A 25,177-nucleotide genomic window follows, 5' to 3' on the forward strand; every position below is an offset into this window, starting at 1 on the left:
AGTACTGCCCCTCATTGCTGATTGGTCCTGTCACTTTCTAACTGGGCCCAAACTGTTCAGATGGGAGCTTTGCAAGATGGATTCGCCAGTGAGAAACAAGGAAACGGGTGTATCCATCTGCTTTGCAAGGTTATCTCTCACTCTGGTTCAGTGCACACAACCATAATCATGGGAGCGACTGCTGACGTGACTTCTAACAAGCAAAGTGTATTAAGACAACAGTAGAAAACTACACAATATTTTGGCAAATACAACAACTTTAATTTGCTGAAATAAATCCAAATCATGGGAATTCTATCATATACAGTCAGTATATACATGATACGTTTTAGGTTATCATACAGCATAGATTTCACACCCATCTTCAAGTACAAGTACAAGAATGAAGCACTGACTTCTCCACCCATGTATCACTTTAAACCCACGACATTTCACATTCTAATGAAAATTCTAAAATACCTATAAAAAAAAAAAGTTAAAACATGAGAAAAAAGAAAGTGGTCGCTTTATTCAAAAACAGACTTAAAAACTAAACATAGAAATTTTTACAGAAATGTACTCTGTAGCAGTGTACAGATGTTATTTAGTTCCAACAGGAGGTGAGTGCCACACAGCAGAGCTGGTACGTTTAAAATACCGAGGCTTGCTCTTGTAAAAGATGTTTTCCAGTTTTGGTGCTTCGATGGCTCCAAAAAAAGAGTCCAAGTCAGGAGGGTTGAAGTACTGCTTCATAATTATCTGCTGCAGGTTTTGACCTGGAAAGACAAAGAATTTAAATATAAACTTTCAATGTAAGACATTGTAACAAACTGATATAAAGCTAAGACTCTGGATATGTTTTTAAGTTCTAGGGCTGAAACGATTCCTCGAATTATCCGAGTGATCCAAAAAAAATAAAAATAAAAATAAATAAAAATTCTCGAGGTAAATTATCTGCTACTTAAATCAGTCATGTATCCACATACACCCATGCTGTAAGCTTGGACATTGCAATGTGTTTTGGACGGCTTGCTGTGTTTCGCACGGCTATTTGTGTGGCACAATGCACTCGTTTTTGCTGTTACTATAATGTAACATACATGATGTGAGGCGTGAAAATGATGAGGGAAGAGAAGTTAATGCTTTGCTTTATTACATTTATCGTCACCTTGAAGGCTCTAGCACTCATGCTAGATTATTTGTTGATTTCTCCTCAGCCTTCAACACTATCCAGCCCCATCTGCTTGTCAGGAAACCTACTAACCAGTTCAGCCTTGATAATAGGATTACTGGTTGGAGTTTGGATTTTCTTATGTTCAGGACTCAGAGAGTGAGAGTAAATGGAGAACTCTCTGGACTGTCTGTAACAGTCCAGAGAGTAACATGTGCAGGAGCACATATGAAAACCACCATATTTTAAAGTTTGCAGACGATACTGTAATTGTTAGCTTGTTGAACAGTGAGGAACTCTCTTATGGTCCCTTTATTGATTATTTTACAACCTGGTGTCAGGAATCTTTCTTATCACTTAATGTGACCAAGACAAAAGACATGCTGATTGATTTCAGAAACTCCACTCCTTCTCCTGTCAGCACGATAATCAACGGACAGAACACTGAAACAGTGGAGTCCTATAAGTACTTTGGCACTATAATCGATAAGAAACTGACTTTTGAGCATAATACTAATGCAGTGAATAAGAAAAGTCAACAGCGCCTCTTCTGTCTCAGAAAGCTTGCTAAATTCCAGGTTGACAGGTCCTTGTTAAAAATGTTTTATCATTCCTTTATTGAGCCAGTGCTCACCTTTTCTTTTATCTGTTGGTTTCAATCCCTGAACATTAAAAACAAAAATGTCCTTTCGAGAGTAGTTAGAGTCTGCAGTAAAATAATTGGTGTGACTCAGGAACCTCTTCAGGATTTGTACAACAAAAGGGTGTACAACATGGCTAAGTCTATCTTGTCAGATAGCTCATCACATCTACAATTTGAGCCTCTCCCATCAGGTTCCCCTTTTAGACTTCCACCAATCAAAACCAACAGATACAAACACTCTTTTATTCCTACTGCCATCTCCCTTCTTAACTCCAGTAGGAGGAGGTAGTCTTTGCACTTTTGCACCTTGTGACATCCAGTGTGATAAATTAATTGATCAATTTCCTTGTTGGATTTTAAATTTAAATAATGATTTAAAAACACTGTTGTCAAAGACACATATTTAACTTTGTCAAGTAATAAGTACCACAACCAAAGCAACAGGTACTGAGCATTACAGAAAACATTATTTAAACATCCAGCTCATTTAACTTTGAGTTAACTAGGGCCCTATGAAATCAGTTTTATTTTTTCCATATTCCATTTTTCAACCTTTCCACTAATTTTACCCTCAAAAGAGTGTCCTGTTTATTTAAATGAATCAAATGTTGACTAATTAAATAGAAATAACCTTAATTTTATTGAAAAAGGGCCACAGTTGGCCCAGGAGCCGTTGTTTGGATAACCCTGATATACAATAATTATAACCAGTCAGATATTTCCAACATTATCAGACACATTCACAAGTATAATCACATCCTAACTGATGTTTATGATGTAAATGAAGAAATCTTTTTGTTATCGAGTGATAGTAAATTAATAAGAAGATCACATTAAAGTTTAATAGTTAAAAGTAAATCTGTTACCTAAAACTTTTCTTTACTCTCTTAATGTGTAACAGTGCATGCTGTCTGATGCTGCATTGTGGTCTACTCCTGACTGTAATGGTTCTCTCCTCATCTCTCTCCCTCCTCGCTGTCTGTCCGTCTGCTTCATATCAGACCGCTACGTTAATGCAGACAAACAACTGTCATTCATAGTTAGCATCTATCATTAGCTGCTGTATTAAATTACATGTAAATATGTGATTCCGCCTTAGCACCGGAAGTTTCGCCCATATTCAGATTTACAGTAGCAACCCCAGGAATAAGGTGGATAGAAATAAACTTAATAGTAAGACAATTTTTGTTCGGTACATTATTTCTTTGTTGTAACAATGCTTCTTGGTAATAAATCTTATACTGTTGGAAAGCCTGTTTATTACCCTTTTAAATGATGCCACATTTGTAAGGAACATGCATTTGTGGGATGAGCAGCAGATCTGAGTATGTGGGTTGCACCCATGAAAAATGTGCCAAATCTTCTCTGCCAATGCCAAACTACTTATTTTGCTGTCTTTATTGACTCTTGTTTTGAGCTTCTGGTACCCCCAGGTGCTACCAATCAGGTGCTTGATTGACAGCACCTGTGAGCATGGGCCCTGCTACAGTGGTCAGTAGATGTCTGCTTCAAGAATTGGCATGCCACGTTTGACTGATCTGGATAGGGCCTGTCAGTTGGGCAACTTCAAGCTGGTGTTCCGCAAAACCAAGTTGCGGCATTGTTTGGAGTGAACCCTAGTACCATCTCCAAACTGAAGGCCAAGTTCCATATAACGGGGAATGTCAGAGACAGGCCACAAAGTGGGCGTCCCAAGAAGACAACACCCCAAGAATACTGTTTTTTCACCCTGTCAGCAAGAACTCTATCCTCCAAGATGACAATACTTGCCCCCACAGGGTGGCGTTTATCAGAGACTACCTCCAGAATTTGGGAGTGGAGAGGATGGAATGGCCTGCCAGCAGTCCTGACCTTAACCCCACTGAACACCTGTGGGATCAGCTTGAGTGTGCTGTTTGTGCCAGGGTGACCAAAACAACCACGTTGGCTGACTTGCGACAAATGCTGGTTGAAGAATGGGATGCCATCCCACAGCAGCGTGTGACCAGGCTGGTGACAAGCATGAGGAGGAGGAGCCAGCCTGTTGTGGCTGTGTTTATGGTTCTTCCACACACTACTGAGGCTCCTGTTTGTTAAATGAATAAATTGTTAAATTGTCAATATGTCTTGTTTCTTCAAACTTCAATAATCCAATCCACCAAACACCAAACAAGAGTCAATGGCAGAATCAGCTGTTTGGTATTGGCAGAGGAGATTTGGCACATTTTTCATGCGCGCAACCCACATACTCAGCTTTGCTGCTCATCCCACAAATGCATGATCCTTACAATGTGGCATCATTTAAAAGGGTAATAAACAGGCTTTCCAACAGTATAAGATTTATTACCAAGAAGCATTGTTACAACAAAGAAATAATGTACCAAACACAAACTGCTTTATTTTTTAAGTTTAGTTCATTTAAGGGGCCAATCTTTTTTTCTCATTTGTCTAGTACTACATCTCTTGAAAAAAATTAAAATGACTGATTAAAAAAATGCAATATTTCTTATTAGAGCTCTCGATTAATTGACAGAAGAACCAATAGAATACATGACTACAAAAAGAATCAATTACTGCAGCCCTAATAACTATGGCTAAGCCTGTTGGGTTTTCTTTATTGCACATTAAACGGACTTGTTGATAGGCATAATTTTAACATTCACAATAATTTGTAATTTACAAAACACTAGACCTCTAATGTCAAACACAAGCACAGAGGATTTCTGTTTGATGCTAACCACTTTTGCCATTCCAAATTATTATTATTGAGACATTGGAACAGAGTCTGCTTACACTGACAGGTAACGTATTTAAGACCTGCCTTACTGTTATTCACTTTTTGATAATGAAGGCTAATTAAGATGTTTCACTGCTGACATAAAATGCAGGCTCTTGACACAAAATACCAATACATGTTTCCTCCACATGTAGAAAAGCCTTAAGCTTGACACTGCTGTGCATAGCTCTGGATGTTGAACTACTATTGAACAATTATCAGCCTGCTTTACAACACCATAACTGAATAGGATAGTAGATCTTTAAAAACAATATAGTTGAGCTACACAGAGAAGATTCTACATCATCATATAAAAGATAACCATATCAAACTGTCTACCTTCAGCCCAGGATGGAATAGGTTTTCTAGGAGCAGACTCATCATCAGTAGAGTCGTCGCTGTTTTGGTCCATTCCATAGTCATCTGCACTTTTGGACGAAATCAAAGGTTTGTTTCCCCCCTTTGGAGTGATGGCATATGATTGTGGTGATTGCTGCGTAAGAGAATACAACATATGATGTTGAGTTATACTCTGAAAAGATTTCAATATCATTTTATATTTGATGCATTTATTTTTAAAAATACCTCAATATCCACGGTCACATTTAAGCCACCACCTTTTCCTACAGGTGTGGTCATAACAGAGCGCTGCAAAGGACATAAGAGATACATTGTTCAAACCTCTGTTTATTTAGGAAGAGTTTTTCATGCATGTACACAAAGACAAATGCCATGTACTACACCACCATTAAGAATTGGGGGTCACACTCAAAAAGCTACAATGTGCCTCAAATGAAAGCAAAAAAGTCACTAGCAAAACAAGCAACATGCACATAATATATTTTAAAGTAACACTAAATAGAACCTGAATATACATCCTTTGTAAATATCAAAAACAAAATATCCATCAAAGAATGAGCAAAAGTACAAATTGTTTACAGTGTCTGCGTTTAGTGTCTTACCTCGATGTCCACAGTGACATTTAGGGTGGCCTACAAAACATGGAAGAGAAGAGGTAAAGGGAAACATTACCACATAACAGTTTTTAAAGGAGTATTTCATATAATTGTAATGCAGAGAGCAACATTTTTAGACTATTTGAAAAAGGTGTTAAATAACAGGTCTTGATTATAAAGCTCTTGAACACTTTCACTTATCTGCATGGTTTAATGAAGTTATACTGTGAATTATCACATTTCAATCCACCCTTGAACAAACTGTAATTCCCCTCTGCTGGTTTACCTTTGCCTCAGCAGCCTGTTTAGCAGCAGCTTCTTTCAGCCTGGCAGCCTCTCTCTCTTTAGCAGCCTTCTCTTCTGCTTCTTTTCTCTGCTGCTCTTCCTAACGAAGCAAGTGATCACAAAAACAGACAGATGAGAAGTCAATATGAACACTTAAGTCGCTTAAGGTGTTGAGATTTAAGTACAGGAACATGGTTAGCGTCTTATGCAGTGTTGTGTTGTGGAGGCTAATTTGGTGATTAAAAGGTAGGCTTGGCCTTAATCTTATTTTTCTGTATAACAAGATTTTACTATTTAGTGCAAACCTTGGACTGTTCGTTCCTTGTTACATTGAAGCCCGGCAGATATTTGACTTAGAATCTTACAGCTTCTTTAAGCCTGGCTTAAACTTCTGAGTCAAATCTAAACTCGAGTGTTGTCAGCACTAAATACTTGTTCATAGGTGTGTCTGCATCACTTTGCAATACTCCACTCAAACACTGCAACTATTTTAAACCAGCTACCAGTCCTGCTTGCACATTTCCTGCTCGTTTGTATGCAGGAAACCACTGAAATGACTGGATTATGATGGAGCTGATAAATATCAAGCAGCAGTTGGTTAGACTGCAGTAGCTGCAAAGAAGAAAAGAGATGAGACATCTAAGGAGATGGGAAGTATGGCCTTGAATTTTGTTCACATGCAAGAAAAATCATGTTTTTGTCAGCTCTATATAAAGTGTAAAATTACACAATTTAGGATCGGATGAATACACTCATTTCAAAATTTTGTGCTAAGATTTGTGGCTCTGTAAATGTTTCAAGACTTTGAAAAATAACTACTTCCTGTTTCGTGGTGAACAAAAATCCCCATGACTTTTTTTTTAAATGCATCTTAAGCTGACTTAAACCCACAAGCAGCTGTCAAAAGGTAATGAAAACAATGACCACCATAACTTTGCTACAGGCAACTGCTATTTCATTTGTGGGATAATTACATTCAAGGATGCAGACTTGTATTACGTTAGCAGCTTATTACATTTGTGAGCAGTTGTTAGTTTGCAGGTGTTGGGCTCAGGGATATGCCAGGGTATGTTACTGCATTGATTCCATGCAGAAGTATGAATCAGGCTTTGGTCAGTGTTTTGTTCTGGTTCTTGATTCAGGGGTTGTGCTACCATAAAAGTTTTAAGAAATTGTGAAAAATTGTAAAAAAAAAAAAAAAAGTAATTAATGATGATACTAAACAACAAAAAAGGAAAGCTTTACTCAAGGTTTGAAAAAATCACACAAATGTAACATGAAGCTGTCTCATTTAGTATTTTACTGTTTTTAGTCACAGATTCTGTTTATTTTGGAGAACAGGGGCCCTTTGTGGGTAATGGAGCTCACAGTGAGAATCTCCTGAACCGATGACACTAAGGGTATGTTCCCTTTTTTTGCCAGATTTATAAAGCAGCTAAAAAAAATATAGTGATGGTGCAACTGTCATAACACAGGCCAACTATGGGCCTTCAGCACCAGCTATTAAAAATGTGTAATTTAAAGAGACACACCTTATAAAATGTAGTCAAACCTGGATTCTGAATCCATCCCATTACTCAACAAAGGGGCTACCACTTCCATTAAACATGGTTCCAGGGTTTACAACTCGTCACCTCTCATTCACAACATAATCAATATAATAATGCCAGAAACGCTGTCATAGCTATATGGTGCAGTCATTTAAATTTGTTCATACCAGTTTCCTTTTTTCCTCCAGTGCCTTTCTCTTCTCCTCTAGTTCTCTCCTCTCTTTCTCTCTAGCTGCTCTCTCCAGTTCCCGCTGCAACGCAAGGGCTTTTTCTTTCTCCAATCGTTCCCTGAAAAAGGAAGTCAGTAAAACAAACTTCAACTCAAACTCCAAACAAAATCCAACTCTTTTTTCTTTCTCTTCTCACCAACAGAACTTAGATATTTTTTCAATGCCTTGAGATAATTAGGTAATAAAAATCATTAAGACTAACCTTTCAGCAGCAGCTTGCCGCTCTCTCTCCATCTCTCTCTCCCTCTCTTGCTCTCTCTTCAGCTCCAGAGCTTTACGAGCTTCAGCCAGCTTACGAGCTTGCTGTTCCTCCTCTGCCTTCTTCTTGGCAAGTAACTCCTGCTGCCGCTTTTCTTCCTCCTTGAGTTTTTGGAAGAAAACATGAAACAGAATAAGTCTTGGCACCGACAAATCCTTTACTTCTTCCTGAAGGAAAATGGGTGTTAATATAAAAGCGGACACTTTGGTGATAAAGGTCTGTCCTACAAACAAACTTCAGAAAAATAGTGAAAAAAAACGTTTCCCACTGGTTTCTTGAACTTCGAGCAAAGTCGAATCATAAATTAAGTAATTCAATAATACGATCATACAATGTTCAGATAGGCAACAGTAATTATTACAAAAATAATAAAAGAGCTTTGTCATGCTACCTGCTGAAGCTTCTTCTTTCTTGCCTCCTCTTCCAATTTCTTCTTCTGTTCCAGCTCCTCCTGACGTTTCATGGCCACCTTCTTCTTGGCCTTCTCCTCTGCCAGACGCTGCACGAAAAAGCACAATGGTTTAGACAGGAAGATAATCGAAATGCTAGAATTTGCTTTTGAGTAAAAACTGGGGCTTACCATATCATTTTTCTCATCAATCTTGGCCATTTTTTGCTCAATCTTCTTTTTCTTTTCCTCCTCTTTCTGCTCCTCCTTCACTTTAGCCTCAATCACTCTTCTTAACCTTTCATCCCTCTTTCTAAAAGACAAATATTGACAGTTAAAAAGTCAAGTACTCATGAAAGTGTCCTCTTGCTGGAATGGAAGAGGTTCAGTGTGCACCTTTTAAGTTCTTCCTGTTTCTTCTTCTTCTCCTCCTCCATTTTCCTCATTCTTTCCTCCTCTTGCTCCTGCTTTTTCTTGAGGACTTCCAGCTTGTGACGCTCTTTTGTCTAAGAATGAGAAAATATATATATATGATTTATGAAATATACTGAATAAGCTTTTTAACAGACTAAAATGTGGCAAATGTGAAAACAAGACTACTATTTCAAGAAAATGCAGTTCAATAGTCAGGGTTTTTGCATGAAAAACAACAAACTTAATATTTGATTTTATAGATCAATCATGGTCAATATAATTTGACTTTTACTGACGGATAAATATTGCCCATAAACATGTTAATGTCGAAGAAAAAACAGATTTCTACAAAGTTAAATCAATCAAATAAAAAAAAGAGATGTTAAGTAAGTGACTGCATAAAAATTCATCCCCTTTAAGCCAGTATTTAGTAGATGCCTTTGGCTGCAATCATGGCACTTAGTATGTGTGGATAGGTCTCAATTAGGCGTGCACATCTGGACGTGCAATTTCATTCCATTCTTCTTTCCAAAACTGCTCAAACTCTATCAAGTTGATCTGGGATTGGGTGTGAACAGCTCTTTTCAAGTCCAGCCACAAATTCTCTATTGGATTGGGATCAGGGCTTTGACTCAGCCACTCCAGAACATTCACCTTGTCGTCTTAAAACTGTTTCTGTATAGCTTTTTCTGTATAAACAAATTCTCTCCAAGCCGTAGTTTTCTTGCAGACTGAGTAACATTGTTTTCCAGGATTTACCCTTAATTTGTTACCTTCATCTTACCTACTACCTTTACAAGCCTTCCAGGGCTAGCTGTTGAGAAACAAGCCCACAGCATGATGCTGCCACTAGTGTGCTTCATGGTGATGATGGTGTTTGTGGTGATGTGCAGTGTTTGGTGTCTGCCAATTATCATGTCTTGCCTGATGGCGAAAAAAACGCCACTTTGGTCTCATCGGACCCAAGAACTTTCTTCCACTTGACACTCCAACATGCCTTCTGGCAAATTCTAGTAGAGATTTAATACAAGTTTTCTTTGAGGGTGGCTTTCTCTTTGCCACTCTCCCATAAAGATTCAACTAGTGTAGAACCCAGGCAACAGTTGTGTGCAAAAGTCTCTCTCATCTCTGCTGCTAAAGCTTGTAATTCCTAGTCCTTGTAGTCATAGGTGCTTTTGGGGTCTCTCACTAGTCTCCTTCTTGCAAGTCACTAAGTTTGTGAGGACAGCTTGAACTAGGCAGATTTACACATGCCATATTCCTTCAACTTCTTGGTGATGGATTTAACAGAACTCTGGGGGATATTCAGTGCCTTGGGAGTTGTTTTTGTATTCATCCCCTCCCTGAAATTTACTTTCCAGTAACCTTTTCTCTGAGTTGCGTGAAATGTTTTTTTGTTTTGTTTTGTTTTTGTCTTCATAGTGTAATGGTAGCCAGGAATACTAATTAATCAGTGATTGGACCCTTTAGATACATATGTCTCTATACTACAATCACTTGAGTAGGGCTGACAGCTCTGAGTCGAATGGTCAATAAGCTTTTGTCCGACCAAGATCAGACTGGTCAGCGAGTCGTTTGTTTAATTGACATTACTTTGGAGAAATCAGTTTTCACCTTGACATTAAATAGGATTTTTTTTCATTATTTCGTCAAAAAAGCAAAATTGTATTGACCATGACTGATTTAGAAAATCAATAAAAGAGTAAATCATCAAAGGTGGTGAATACATTTTATAGGCACTGTATGTCTAAATTATGGGGGGGTGACTGGCCATGAAAGAGGACAAAGTAACATACAAATAAACAATAATCAATCGGGAACACAACGTGCCTAGTTATTCAAACTGAAAGTGACATGATTGCTAAAAGGGGCCATTTCTACTTCCATTTTAGTTTTGTTACAAGGTAAACAGCCGGGTTATCAAAGCCATTTGAAGTGACTTAAAGGATTGTTAGATTAAAAGAATGCAAATGAGCATTAGTGACCCGTGGGATGAGAGACACCATTTGACATGTGAAAATTTTGGGTGTAGACATGCAGGAGCCCCCTTCACCTGTGTTACCTGCAAATGGCAAAACCCAATTACTATGATAAATGTTCAGTCCTCTACGTTTTACTAATGTCCTATATTAAATGGTAGCTCTGAGTCTCTGTTTTGCAGCTTCTCTTTTCACCTGAGCCAAAATGTAAACAGATATTTTCAAATTTATCTGACAGTTTTGTCTAATAAAGTTATGTATATTTGGAATCAAAATGTGAAAGGGGCTTTTCTTGGGTATGTAGTAGAAGCTTATGATCAAGCTACACAAGGGAATAATAGATGCCACCAAATGCCCACAAACACAGAGTGATTCACACTTACCACTGTACCGACACTCAACTGGAGAAGGGAGAAAAGAAAACATCCTAATGACAAGGCTGTGCAGTAGAGTCAAAATATATTTCAGATACAAAAGACACTTTATTTTACAAAACAACTGAATCCAATTGGGGAATGGTGTATTTCTTTAGTTTCATTAAACTAAGGGGGGGGGGGGGGGGGCTGTTTAGGACAGGATATACTACGATTATAAATGCTTTGAAAAGTACGGGTTATTTTTTTTTGTTCTGGTCTCATACATTGAACCTGTTTTAACACGTTTGTTTACAAGTAGTCTGGGCCATTGAATCACAATATCCAAGCATGTGATGCTGTACTTAATGCATTAGATGCTTACTTCACTCTGTAAACAGCCCCTCCAGCTCTCTTGCTTGCCCACACAAGGATTTCATTTGTTTATCATATTATCATTATTTAATACTTTTAGTGTCTTAAGCCCGCCACACACTACACAATAACTGAGCCAACTGTCAGGCAAAATCCCTTCTTTCACCCAAAGTCAGCAAAGGCCCAATTATCAGATGGTTCTTAAGATTATTTTGCCAAATTATCCCATGGTATGCAGTGTGTTAAGAGTGAATTTTTCCCGTTCCAACCTGATCAGTGGCGCTCCAGCTTGATATCATAAATATTTAACACAATCAATATTTACGGCCAAAAATCCTGTTGTGTTTGGTGAGTACCGAGAACAGCTGAGCAGACCCAATCATCGCACTGAGCAATAACCAAACGGGAAACAAAAAACATAGCCATGGCAACAATAGCAAACAGAAAGGATAAAGTTTGATAGGCGTCAGAAATGGAGGAGCAACTTGGTAATTTGCTGCAACAAAACGAGTGTTTCACAACCTGTAGAGTAAAACAAACCAAGTATTGACAAGGTTGGGAGCTGGGCTGATATTGCTACTGCAATGGGCTTAGCATGTAGCTAATATCTCAGTGTTTATTTTGTCGACTAGAACTATGACTAAAAATGTTAGTTGACAGCCTTTTGTTCATGACAAAAACTAGACCAAGACTGGCAAAAATAGATCTTTGATGACTAAAACTGACAAAAAGTAAATTGAGTTTTCATTGTACATTCAAAATCCATGATATGTCTCTACTGTATGTAAATCTGTCGCCATGCATCTGCATCTCCTTAGCAGTAGAAAGCAGGGACCCCAGGTTTGGCAGAGTGCATAGAACACACTACCATGACTTGGTACCAGATTTAGGCAAGAAAATAAATTCTTTGATCTTAAGAAAAGACTAAAATGTGAGGACTTTTTATGGACTAAAACTAGACTAAAACTAAAAGACATTTCATCTAAAGACTAAGACTGAGACTAAAATTTAAAAAAGCTGCCAAAATTAACACTGTAAAATCTAACCCCAGTTGCTCCTTCACTCTAAAGTCATGTTTAACTAACCAAGATTTAGTGTTTTGAGAGACAATACTAGGCTGGTAGTTGGTGAACAGAATCTGTTAATGTGTGGTGTGCCGTGTTGATCTTCTCGTTCTACACCACACACACTATACGAACAAAACAGGAATGGTCACTGGAGATACATGTTAAAGCCAGGTGAAAATGTTGGTACTTATAAGCCTTCAAATCCTGATCAGATAGTTAAAGCCACAGGCAATATCAGGTAAACAGTATACAAGCTCAATAGGACTTCTTTTTTCAACCAGCAGAGTTGCTGCCCATAGCTCATGCATGCAGATTAGAGATGCAGGATACTGAATTTTTCGCAGAGATTCAGTATTTACAGATTCATTTTAGCTGATACCGACACCTTTATTTAAATATCTTTTTAGACCTAAAACATCAGTCTTTTGAACACACTTTAAGGTTTGAGGATAAACAAAGACACAAACTGTAGTCCTTAAAACACGTTTTAAAGTTCAAAGAATGACAATGAATAAAGAAAAAGCCCTCAACTGCCACAAGACTGTTGATTCAGTCTAAAACCGCACTTATTCATTAGTATATATTGCAAAAATTTACAGGCAATATATGCCGATATTCAGTTAAAATATCCAATGTAAATGTTGGCAGAAATTTTCATATCTGCCGATATCCATATGTGCCTTTTTATGCTCATATCTGTAGACACGGATATCAGGCTGATAATGTCGTGTATCCCTAATGCAGATATAAGGAACTTTGCACTGGCATCCAGCTTAGCACTGAATACCGTACCCATTTTCTTTTACTTTCTATGCATTTGGGTCATAGGCACTGATGTTTAAAGCTGAAACAATGGGTCAAAATAAAGCGGATCAAAATCTGACCTTTTATTTAGGGTACTCTTCCGGGTTTGTTTTTCCACCCAAAGACTGCTCCTCTTTACAACAGTTTGGCTGCACAATGATATTTTCATGCGCCTAGGTGATAGCACAACATACCTTGAAATCTGTCTTTAGAGGAGTGGTGTGTTTGATGAAGGATTTGATGACACCGGACCGGCCAAGTGAATTTGGAGTCATCATCAGCATCTGATTCTTCTGTACAGTGTGAAGGAAAGACTTCATGTTGGGTCTGATTGCCTGATTTTAAGAACAAATGAAAGGGACCATTATAAACACTTAAATCAGAAATTAATTTACCATTCCTAAATATATCCTTGTATTTTCAACAGCTAAACTTAGCTAGAGTTTTCATCTTACACTTTGACTTTTTTTGGGAGGAGAAAACCTCTTTGTGGGACTTTCTTCAACAGTGTCTGGTGATTTGCGTTTGGTACTTTGGCGTGATCTGCAGACACAGAAGTATGCGTTACTTAAAAGTCTCTACACAATCACAGATGTCTTTAGTTATATTAAAGGACGTGTAATTTCAGAGAACACAAAGGCACAGACACAAAAGAAGAAACAGCACTCACCTACGGCCTGGCTTAGAAAGCTGTTCCTTCTCAGTGTTGGCTGGAACACAGACACAAACACATATTCAGCACACACAAGATACATTTTGAATAAAAAATAACCCAGGGGAGAAACATATGCAACATTAGCATGGATGCCATACCTGTTTTTCTGGTGGGTGTGCTCACTGTAAGCTCTGCAGTATACAATGATGGAGGCGCCATTTTTGGAGAGTTTGCAGCCACAGATCGAGTTACACGTTTAATGGACGGTTGCTCTTGTGGTTTAATCTGGGTCTACAATTGTTTGGAACACATAATGTAAAAGAAAAACTTTAGCTGATCAGTAAACAAGGACTATGTTGGTAAAAGGAGTAGTTATGGTTAAAGATCCATACCTCAGGAGATTTCTCAGGTGTCTCATCATCCTCCATGTCTGCAGTTGCAGCTTCTGTCACCCTAAAGCAGAGAACAAATCCATGTGAGTATAAAACAGATCCATTCTGATCTTTATTTATCATTAAGACATAATCATTGATGCAAACGTTACTTACGCCTCTCTTTCCTCTTCCATGCAAGAGTCCCCTACAAACAGAAAAAGTGACCAGATATTGTGAATAGGCAGCACGATCAAAGTGTTGAAGAATTTATTTGGGGAAAAAAAAAAAAAGATGCATGTGAGCTAAATATGACTAATTTCCTACCATCAGTGTTACTACTGCATGTAGAGGTCCCCATTCGAGCTGCCTTCTTCTTCATCATGGAACGGCGTGAGGCGCGGCGAACAGACTCCTGAGTCATGCTGTGCCGCAGACCAGCCAGGGAGTGACGCAGCTTCAGGGAGCACCGTACAGAGCTCCGACGTGAGCTTCGAGCCGTGCCAGCTATGGCAATCTTCGCAGCAGTTCGTCCAGGAGAAGGTTTTGTTGTTTTAGCGATCTCAGCAGACAGGCGTTCTTCTGCAGAGATGCTGACAACAAGCTCTGGTAAGGGTATTTTAGGTGGAGAAGGTCTGCATGAGTTGTCCTGCTCCACTTCTGCAGTGTTTGGTGTGTTATTTTTGTCTGTCTCTGCATCTTTGACCAGCTCTGGCTTGTTGGTCTCTATCTCCTCAGTTTTGGAGCTGCTAGGGGGTGACTGGCTCACTTCTTCTGGCACCTCGGGTTTTGTCTGCTTGTTTTTGCGGGTGGTGCGTTTAGGCTGTGTGGTGATGTTGACTTCAGAAGTGGAGGCTTCAGGAATAGCCTGTTCTTCAGCAATGAAATTTAGTGAACTGACAGAAGAGCGACGTAGATTACTGCGCTTCCCCTTGGAAAACCTAGACATCGAAATAATTTATTTTGAGTTCAGAGATAAGCAAAATCGGTAACCTTCTCAAAACTAGAGGTATTTGGAAATTCTGACACCACAGAAAGAAATTAAAAGCAACTAACCTTCGCCTGGCCTGACTCTCTTCTTGACGCCCTAAAGACACACGCTTCCTACGACTTTTCTTCTTCTGTGATGGTGTTTTTGGCATTAATTCTGGTTCAGTATTAAAATCTCTGTAATAAAAGAAAATAATTGTTTAATCAACAAAAGTATGTACATGATCCAAAAGAAGACCCACATCTTATTGTTAAGATCTTGCTTTTCATTGCTGCATTTGCTTACCGAGAGAACATCCTATTAGCTTCTTGTTGGATCTCCTCAAGCCAAACCATGTCGACATTGTCAATGTCACTGATGAATTCCTTGATTTTGCCATCAAACGTTTGCATAAGGGATCGAACAGAAGATAGTACGGAGTTCATGTTGATGGTCTGAGGAGGAAAACAATACACAGTAAGCAAGGACAAGCTGAAACATACCACAATAAAAAGTGAAAACAAGCCAAAAAATTCAGACTATCTGGTTCACATTCTGCTTCTTTTCAGTATATCTGATCCCACTTAAACTAAGTCCCTTGAGAAAGCTTGATAAAAAGGTGCTACATTATTTTTAATGACACATTACAGTATTTTTAATGACATTATTTTTAATGCAATAATTTGTAAATAAGTGGAAGAGATGATGTTGATGTCTAATGTTGATGATGATGCTGTCTTGAATGAGCAAACAAGAAGGCATTGTTTAGTTTTGGATTATATACTAACACCTAGAGCTGATCTTAATAATTAAGATACATGTAGATTAAACTGCTCCTGCTGCTAAAATTATACTGTACCACATTTTATAGTTAGTCTCGCCTTGGCACCCTGGCTTGTAACCATCAACCTCAATTAAATGATGAACTCCACCCTTAGGTGGACTATACATTTAAAATATTTAGAAAAACAGAAACTATCAGTGTAGACCGATAATCACGTTCTCATTTAAAGATGTGGGTAAGTTTGTTTTGATTGATTTCACAAGCACGACTTTATACAAAGTTATAAACAATGAAGGAAACAAAATCAGTTTCCGCTGATCATGTGTGACGGACCAAACTAGCTGTAAAATAGCTCCTTTGTTACTAAATCTTGAGTCTCATATGACCAGATCCACACTGCACTCTTTTGGGGTTTTGTAAACACAAACCAAAACACCCAAAATTGTATATCGTAGTTTTTAGGGTGATGATTTTGGGGACGAGCTTTTTAACAGTAATCAAACACCACGGTGTAAAGCAGATGTGCTAATTCAGCCAACGTTACCTGGCTAGCGTAGCTTTACCAGTGTTGATCTGTGTTTTGAAAGCGGTTATTCAACGTTCTTCTGTCATGAAACAATGAGTCATTTGAGCATTTATAGTGTAGCTTTTCATTTCCAAAGTAACTAAAGCGTCTTCATGTAAAATTGCTAATGCTACGGTGTTAGCCAATCGCTTTCATGATAATCTAGCTAACGCTAATGATACCAAACAACGAAATAATTACCGTTACCTTTGATATCCACTGTCCTGAAAAGAAAACCCAATGCTCGTAGCTCCGGAGTGTTTAGATTAAATATACTGCATACTGACGTGTAAGCCAATGTTCCAAATGGAGTTTTTTTTTAAATTCTCCTCCACAGCTTATGTGTCAAGTCCTCACAGTGTGTATTTCCCGAACGGTAAAAGCAAACCTACCCGCTGAAACCGTTAGGCTGTTCAAAACTTCAACAGCCAATCCCAACGCTCCGTGGCGTGACGTAACGAAAGAGCTGCTTGATTTGTTGTTTGTAAGAGTGCAAAGGGGCGGAGCTCGTCGACAGGGCACATTGCAAGCGATCGTGCGGAGTCCTCAAACCAAAGAAACCCAAAAAAGAGAGTGGGGCGGAGTTTACTACGCTGCTCCAGTTTAAATCATCCAATTGAGAGTCCTTCCCCAATCCGCCTCCAGCACACAGACAGACTCGAGGATCTGGGACACTGGAAGTTTGTTTCCTCCGTGTACTAATGCCAGTAAATATGAAAAATATGGGAAGTGGATAAACAACGGGCCAAACGTGTGTGAAGATGAATGTTTCTGCTTTTGCAGTTCCCCTTTAACAAGATGACAGCCATTAATCATATAACAAAGGATGTAAATGATAAGCCCGCCATTGTACGGTGAACTTTATCAATTATAGTTTTTCAAAAGAGAATGAAACAAGGAGGAAAAACAAGCTTTGAGGCTTGCTAGTTATAAAACCGACGTAAATTAACACTTGTCTCTATTACCGTTCACACTGCGGGCCTTGATGCTCAATCCTGATCTTTTTCTCAGATCTAATTTTTTGTTGGCTTTACACACTGCAGTCACTGCAGTTAGGTTACTTTTAACTGCAGTGTGAACATAGACTTTTAACTGCACATGGCAGGCCTTGATGATATGATCAATTCTTATCTTTTGCTCTGATTTTTTTTTTTTTTTTTTGACTGTTCACGCTGCGACCAAATTCCCAAAACTCAGATATGTTTCTGATTTAGTACCGCGTGTAAAAGTGGCCTGATTCTGATACGCACACATACATTTGAGATTCAGTGTGACTTGTGCTGTTAACGCTATCGGAAAAAAAATCAGATTAGTTACATATGAGCCCAAAAATTAACCTTGCAAAGCAGATGGATTCACCCGTTTCCATGTTTCTTACTGGCAAACAAATCCACATGGCGTGTCAGGTTATGAAAAAATAGGATTCAGATCACTTTTAACTGCAGTGTGAATGTAGCCTATATGACCTTCAATGAAAAAAAAAAAACACCAACTGGACTTATAATTTCTATATAGTAATATTTAATAACACTAACGCAGGGTAGGAGTCACAAAAAGTGAGTTCTAGACTTTGTTTACATTTTCTGCAAAAAAGATTGACTGTGAACTATATATGTCTCTTTAAAATGTTGAGATGAAACTTGTCAAAGCACACTACTTACTCATCTATAGTAATAAAATAGCAAAGATCAAGGTAAACCTTTGCCTACAAGGTGGAACCAGGAAAAGACACAAAGCAAAATTTACTTTATTTAATTAAACAGAATGTAAGGAATGTTTTGATTTATTCACAAAAATGTAGTTGTTTCTTTGTTTCTGTTTTTGTAACAAAGTATATCAAAACATCAATCACAGGAAGCTAAATAAAGCATTTATCTGCTTTTAAAATGTCATGTAGTACTTAATTGTGCATCAATTCAGAGATGGGATTCAGCAAAATAATAAGAGGAGAAAAAAGAAGTGATCTTATATTTTTCTATTTTTCAAATCAATCAAAACAGTCCAGTATAATTTTAGTCTTGTTCGACTTTAAATGGTAACATACAATATAAAGGGAGCTGCTTTTATAAAATAAATGGTTTTAGCATGACTTATTTTAATTTCGGTACATGAGCTCAAACATGATGGTCATGGATGCAGGTTCAGAAAGGCCAACAGGAAGACGGTGAAGCTGTTTTACAAATACATCCAGGCTCACGAGCAAAAGTTACAGGCTGACCTGAAAAGTAAGAAAATCAAAAAATGTATTACAAAACAAAATTTGAAATCAAGGTAGATTCCTAAATAAAAACAAGTTTTAAAAACAAAATATGCGTAAGTGTATTTTTAAAATCTAAAATCGCCTTTCCTCCAACAGTTTAAATGATAGAGTTTTTAAATTTGGTGTACTGATTAGTAGACCTTGTTCTTAAGAAAATATAATGCGCTGCTCAGATGTACTGTGTGCTACCTGGTACGAGTGGGATTATAGTTCCTGATGCCTTCAGGACAACATGCAGATTATGGGATGGAATTTTGTCAGCACTGCTTGTCTGTTCCCTCAATATGATACAGATGTCATCTTTTCTCATCAGCCAGTCCATCTGACTGCCCAGGTAGTTCACACCACGGACACACAGCTCAGAAATGTCCTTGGGCAGAAGTGGGGAAAAGGCCAGGCAATCCCTCTGAACTCTGTAAAAAATGTACAATCATCAATCCTTGTGTTATTACAAATATTCGACGTTAATTTAAAGCAATGTTAAACCTATCTCTTTCTCTCTAACCTGAATCCAGTGTAACCAAACAGTACAGCTTGCAGGAATCCTCCCATACCCGTGAGAAAGTTGACAGCACCGGATCCGTCAGATGATTCACTCCATACCTAAGAAAGAGAGGTAAACACACACTCATAAAACACACAGTTAAGAGGCATAACCTAGTGTTGTGTGTTTGGGAGAGAAAAGGATACCTGAAAAGGCCCCTGGATGTTGTTAAAGCATTTCTGAAGTAAACCATGAGCTTTCTCTGCCTCTCCCAGCTCCAGCCAGCCAATTGCAAACATTCCCTTAGAGTGGACAGTCACAGAATTGGTGTAAACATTATGAAATTTATACATGAAAAAACTCACTGTTAAGCACTACTGACTATTTTTACTGTGGAAAGATTTTGTAATTATGCATTTTAAAGGGATACTTCAACATTTTGGCAAATTTGCCCATTGCCATAATTCCTATAGTCCTAGTAATAGGTTTGTTACCTTCAGTTGTTGGTGCAAGCTGTTTTTAGATCGCTGCTGCTGAGTTCGGACCTGCTGTGCCAACTCAATGTAAGCAGACGGTATTCCAGCTTTCCCTCATCAAACTCATTAAATACACAGTCCAACAACTCCAAAACGCTCTCGTGGACAAGTTGTGACCTGCACATTCACCACGCTATGAAATAATAATGAATAATTATGTAACATTATGACGCATGAAGCAAATACTCGGAACTATTTCTTGAGTAAACCACTGGGCAGAGTGACACAGTGCAGCAGCCATGTCTGGAGTGTAGTTCCGGCTTTGCATTTAGCTTTAAAACATCTCCGTCTCGTAATGTTCCATGATTATTTCATAGTGTGGTGAATGTACAGGTCACAACTTGTCCATGAGAGCGTTTTGGAGTTGTTGGATTGTGTATTTGATGAGTTTGATGAGGGAAAGCTGGAATACCGTCTGCTTACATTGAGTTGGCACAGCAGGTCCGAACTCGGCAGCGGAGATTTAAAAATAGCTTGCACCGACAACTGAAGGTAACGAACCTATTACTAAGACTATAGGAATTATGGCAATGGGTGAATTTGCCAAAATGTTGAAGTATCCCTTTAAAGTTGCATTTATATGGAGTTTTGGCCACATGGGGGCAGTGCAACAAGCTTTATATTCACTGTATTGATTGTCATTTACATTTATTCAGAAGGAATGGCTTCTGGGTTAGAAGCAGTATCAGCCCTCCAGAAAGTAAGTGCTTTTCATTACTAGCATTTTTATCTCTATTTTGGGTTACTCCTGTCAAAAGTGTCACATATAGTGGAAATTATATTGTGTATTACCCATGTCATGGCTGGACCGTGAGGGTCCGTCACTGGCTCATACGCTTCAAGGTCATTTTTCCTGACTTCTAGGGACATTGGCAGTCCAAGAGGATATCCCAACATCACTGCATCTGCCTGCTTCACTGGATGACCTGAGAGAGGTGCAAAGGAGACGTTAACATCATGCTAAAAAGCACAAACTTTTTTTTTTTTTGCTCATTGGTTCCTAAAAGGTACAAAAGCTAACCTTTAGTGTAGCCGTCGTACTCAGGATGGTACTGGGATTCCTCATCAAAAGGTATTTGGAGGTTTTCTGCCACTTCCTGCCATTCTTTTGGTGCTGGATGTCGAAGGAGGGCAGCCAGCTCTACTGCAAACTGTAAACTAACACATGAAAAGCTTTTTTATGTTTGATATTCATCAGGTATTGTGCAATGCAAGGTAATATTCCTATACTTGTACCTGAATTTGGCTGCTGTGTTTGTGTAAACAGAGTTGTTGACATTGTAGTAGTACTCATCAGGTGGCATGACACCTACAAAGTACACCAGGAAATAATACTTGACTAAGGATGAACATTATATGGGGTAATTTCTTGTTTTATTATGCACACTGTTTAAACTGCATAAATATACTGGCAACTTTTTCAGCACCAACACATTAACAGTCAAGCTCAACTTTAACAGCTAATGTAATGCAAGTTTTTTAATTGTTATACAGATAATATTCAAAATAATATTTACCATTATATCCATATTAAGCTCTGATAAATATTGTGCTGTTACTATTTTTCAAAAAAGATCTCACCCAAGAGATGGTACTTCTGGTCCCCAGGGTTCCATGTGACTCTGGATACCCAGTAATCAGCCACACCATAGATTAGTTCACTTCCTCTGCCCTCTGTGAACATGGACAGATCCTGCAACAAAGAGTTTCATTGATATAATCCCCTCGTATGAAACAATTTAATGGTGAGAGGGATAAATCAGTGTACCTCAGTGAGGTAGAGATAGTGTTGGAAGGCCAGAGTGACGTCTCCATTAATGTGAATCTCTTGCTGTCCATAGATGTCCTCTGGACACACCTCCCTCCCTGACACAGCGCTCTCCCATGGGAACTTCAGTCCCTGAAAGGTTAAGTGATATTTTCTCAAGGGTGTAAAATGTAACTTTTTAAAACATGTATATATTATCATATCAAACAAATAAGTAAGCATTAAATGAATCATCACTCAATATGAAAAAAAATTGAAGTCTGGTTTGTTGTTCTCAGCTCTGTGTTTTCAGTGACGGATCTATTAGAACAAAATGTATGCTGGCCTGATTTTGTATTTCATGTGCGTCCAATTGATCGGCCTCATTATTTTCTACGAACAAACCAACATGGCCAGCCTGACTCACCACAGCACTTTATGCCACTGCTCTATTTCCAGCTCGACCCTTGGCGGCTGGCGGGATTTTTTTTCGTCCATCTCACCTGCTGTAGTAGCAGCTCTTTGGGTTACATATCTGAATGGAGGTCAGGCCTACAAATGGCTCCAAAATACAGCCGACACTCATTTTAACTGCTACCAGCAGATGGTTTAAGTTGATTTTTTGCAAATAGCAACTGAAGCTAACCATAGCTTTCTATAGACTGCTTTGTACTTCTGAGTCATTTGCTTACCTTACATCATATGAAACAACATAATTTAAGGGATAAGGTACTCCATTTGCTGAAGTTATTAAGTCACTTGTTAAGGTTTGAGATAGGTTTTCTATGATCGGTGCTCACCAAGATAGCTGTTCTTTCGCCAATACAACATTGTTAGATTGATAACTGTTGGGCCTACTGTTGATGTTTGTACTTAACCTTTATTGTAGGCTAATCTTCTTTTGAATTTGGTAATAACTTTTTAAGCTTGCTATTTGCTTTCTTGCCAGGATTAGCAAGGAAACGTCATATGCTACATATGCGTACATGCTAGCTTAGATGTAAATAAACTTAGCTTAGCATGGAAATGCAGCTGTAGGAAACAAAGAAGTAATTAATCTTTACCAACTTAAACAGCGTAAGTGTGGAAGTACAGGTTTGGGCTAATGTTTGTTTTACTCTAAAGACAGCTAGGCGGCCAGTTTCCTGGCTTCATGTTTTACCCAAAATTGAACAATCTTGGTCCAACTTTCTTTCTGGTTTCTGAAGCTTTGTTGCTTCTGTTATTAAGTTTGCCACCATATCATTAGAAAAATAAAGAACAAGGACCATCTGGTGTCAATTTCCTTCAGTGGAAATGTGTTTGTCTTACTGTATACTTGTGCTCCTACTTGAATGATGAGTCATGATGGTAACACCTGGGTTACCTCCTGGTAATCATACCTTATAGCCCTGCTTCTGGGCGTTGTCTTTTGCACCATCCATTGTCCCCACCCTGTACTCCAGCACAGCTCGAGCTAGCTTTGGGTAGAAAAGGGCTATGCCAGGATACATCCAAATGTCCTACAACAGGAGAGTGGTGTCATTGTTCGATACATGATACAACCAAGCTAGCCATCAGGCGCCACTCGCCTTACCTGATCCCAGAATACATGGCCCCAGTAATCCTGACCATCCCCTCCATTAGACAGCCCACCTGGACTGACCCCACCAAAGGATCTGGTGGTGTCGTGTATGGAGGGAAAGGCACCGAGGAGGTAGAACAAGCAGCCAATCACAGCTTTGCAGAGGCTCTCCGACCCCACCACCTCCACTTTGCTCTGCAGCCACAGTTCCTTCCAAGCCTTCTCATGAGAGGGACGAAGGCCACCAGTCGCCATTAGACTCAGGCCTTCGTCAAAACTGGCCTCGGCAGAGTCTAAACTATTGGCCACGGTCAGGATGAAGCCCCAGCGAGCCTGGCTCTGCTCTGGAAGCAATGTCAAGGAAGGGGGTATAGGTGTCCAGATCAGGTGCACCTCAGGGCAGAAACCTCCAGGGATCTCTGCACTGGTCGTCTTTCCATAGATGTGGCTAAAGACAGGAGTTATTAAGGCTTTCATTGACATTGAAAGTGGGCATTATACTCTTGTTTTTGCTAATCTTACCTTCCACCTTTGTAATCAGGCCCTGATTGAAAAGCAATATCTTTGCTCTGAGGTGTGAAGGAACTGAGCAGCTGGACAGTGATTGGCTCCTCTGACGTCACCTGGCGCACTAAGAGAACCTCCATCACCATCAGGTTGGGGTAGTATCGATGTGAATACAAGGACTGTGACACTGTAACACTTGCCGAGCTCATCGTGTGGGTAAAAACACCTGTATGAGAGTGCCAGACAGGATGAGATAAGCTCAGCAGTAACAAGCTCTGACATGCAGGAAACACTGCAGACATCACCTGTGTGGGTGTTCAGGCTGTAGGTGTGCCTGGCCGGTTCCTCTATCATGACCCTCACAGCTAGAGGACAAGGGACATCTGCTCGATGACAGCGCCCACCTTCTCCGTTATACACACCGCCCATGTGCATGATGTTGTTGTACACCCTCCATCCCAGTAGCCCATTCGCCAACGGAGGAAGGAAGCGGAGGTCGCTAGGTAAGGTGTCGCTGGAGAAGATGTAAGGGTCTGATTGGCAGGACATGATGAGGAGGGGATCTTAACCTTGGAGGTCCAAAAAGTCCTGTGACAAAAATGTAGATGAAGTTTGTTGAGAGAATCCCAACACTTGAATAACAAAGTGGAGATGGTTTAAAGCATTTAGACTTTGACCCCTAATCTCTTTTTTCACTGTAAAAAGATCTTAACTAGATTATACGGTTGTATGGGCACTTATCCCCATGCATGAGTAAAAACATCATGTGATCAGTGGTAAAATTTGTACAGTGGAGCCAACACACATTTCTCACAGTGCCCTGTTATAAGAGGCTTCTTGTAGCCTATTTAATTTAACACTTCTGTGTCACAAGACTCATCCAAATGCAATCCTAGGACAACATGCAATAGGTGAACTAAAGTACAGAAAACTACAGATGAATAATTTCACCTCATTACAGAAACATGCTTGAGATCAACTGATGGTAAAAAAAAAAAAAAAAAAAACATTACATAAGTCATTGCTTGCATAAACATCCAGAGTAATTCCTTGCCACACATCACAATACAATGTGATTACACTCTCACTTGAACAAGAAGCAGCATCTGTCTCTGCAGCAACGGAGAGGAAACCTGAAAACAAGCAAAGAGAAGTGAAAAGTTTCCAAATGTCTCTAACCTAGTTAAAAACCAATCCAAGTTCCAGGATTCCAGTTACAGTCCATGTTTAGAGGAAACAAATGATTCAGAAGTTGGTGGTAAAGTGGATTCAAGTTAGTAGAGTCCTGTTACACTATTGTAGGAGGAGGCCATGCAGCTCAGTGTGCTGCACAGAAAACCTGGACCTGATTCTGGGACTGCTGGAAAACAAGGCATGGATTTAATGTGGAGGATGAGGGAGTAAGACTATGACTGCAAGTGCAAAGTCTATTGTGAATAGAAGGAAGTATCTAACAGGTGTTCAAATGAATAGTGCAACACAATTGAGATACGCTACCATGGGGAAAAGGAATACTATTTGATGGG

General features: G+C 39.1%; 2 protein-coding genes across 4 annotated transcripts; both read right to left on the reverse strand.

Moving 5' to 3' along the window:
• Positions 1 to 293: 293 nt before the first annotated feature.
• LOC121515749 (inner centromere protein) lies at positions 294 to 16,934 on the reverse strand. 3 transcript variants are annotated; one of them, XM_041796711.1, is made up of 21 exons: positions 16,761 to 16,934; positions 15,511 to 15,659; positions 15,291 to 15,401; positions 14,562 to 15,175; positions 14,412 to 14,442; positions 14,256 to 14,316; positions 14,022 to 14,154; positions 13,879 to 13,918; positions 13,664 to 13,751; positions 13,403 to 13,543; positions 10,993 to 11,010; positions 8,613 to 8,722; positions 8,409 to 8,529; positions 8,220 to 8,327; positions 7,772 to 7,929; positions 7,507 to 7,627; positions 5,791 to 5,889; positions 5,511 to 5,540; positions 5,134 to 5,196; positions 4,888 to 5,041; positions 294 to 755 (listed from the first exon to the last, which is right to left on the reverse strand). In XM_041796711.1, exons 2-21 carry the CDS (start codon positions 15,648 to 15,650, stop codon positions 580 to 582), a joined length of 2,517 nt encoding a protein of 838 aa, XP_041652645.1. In that variant the 5' UTR covers positions 15,651 to 15,659; positions 16,761 to 16,934; the 3' UTR covers positions 294 to 579. The 3 variants fall into 3 exon arrangements, with proteins under 3 accessions (XP_041652645.1, XP_041652646.1, XP_041652647.1); XM_041796712.1 differs by having other exon boundaries at positions 16,755 to 16,934; XM_041796713.1 differs by lacking the exon at positions 10,993 to 11,010.
• A 1,281-nt stretch (positions 16,935 to 18,215) lies between these two features.
• On the reverse strand, positions 18,216 to 24,953 carry pgghg (protein-glucosylgalactosylhydroxylysine glucosidase). Its single transcript, XM_041796722.1, has 14 exons — positions 24,831 to 24,953; positions 23,957 to 24,239; positions 23,667 to 23,877; positions 23,157 to 23,592; positions 22,963 to 23,082; positions 21,602 to 21,733; positions 21,415 to 21,526; positions 21,070 to 21,142; positions 20,855 to 20,991; positions 20,626 to 20,759; positions 19,504 to 19,599; positions 19,319 to 19,416; positions 19,003 to 19,226; positions 18,216 to 18,771 (listed from the first exon to the last, which is right to left on the reverse strand). Exons 2-14 carry the CDS (start codon positions 24,198 to 24,200, stop codon positions 18,695 to 18,697), a joined length of 2,094 nt encoding a protein of 697 aa, XP_041652656.1. The 5' UTR covers positions 24,201 to 24,239; positions 24,831 to 24,953; the 3' UTR covers positions 18,216 to 18,694.
• Between the last annotated feature and the right edge of the window lie 224 nt (positions 24,954 to 25,177).

Source organism: Cheilinus undulatus, linkage group 9 (genome assembly GCF_018320785.1).
Source record: "Cheilinus undulatus linkage group 9, ASM1832078v1, whole genome shotgun sequence".
NCBI classification, from domain to species: domain Eukaryota; kingdom Metazoa; phylum Chordata; class Actinopteri; order Labriformes; family Labridae; genus Cheilinus; species Cheilinus undulatus.

Excerpts from the sequence above, each read along its gene's own strand:
- LOC121515749 (XM_041796711.1), bottom strand. The coding sequence starts at position 15,650 with ATGAACTCCGTACTATCTTCTGTTCGATCCCTTATGCAAACGTTTGAT. Across the intron at positions 14,317-14,411 it reads ATGGAAGAGGAAAGAGAGGC|GGTGACAGAAGCTGCAACTG; the intron begins GTAAGTAACGTT and ends TCTCTGCTTTAG. Across the intron at positions 5,197-5,510 it reads ATGTCACTGTGGACATCGAG|CGCTCTGTTATGACCACACC; the intron begins GTAAGACACTAA and ends TGTCCTTTGCAG.
- pgghg (XM_041796722.1), bottom strand. The coding sequence starts at position 24,200 with ATGTCCTGCCAATCAGACCCTTACATCTTCTCCAGCGACACCTTACCT. Across the intron at positions 21,734-22,962 it reads CCCAGAAGCAGGGCTATAAG|GGACTGAAGTTCCCATGGGA; the intron begins GTATGATTACCA and ends TTAACCTTTCAG. Across the intron at positions 21,143-21,414 it reads CCAGAAGTACCATCTCTTGG|GTGTCATGCCACCTGATGAG; the intron begins GTGAGATCTTTT and ends TGTACTTTGTAG.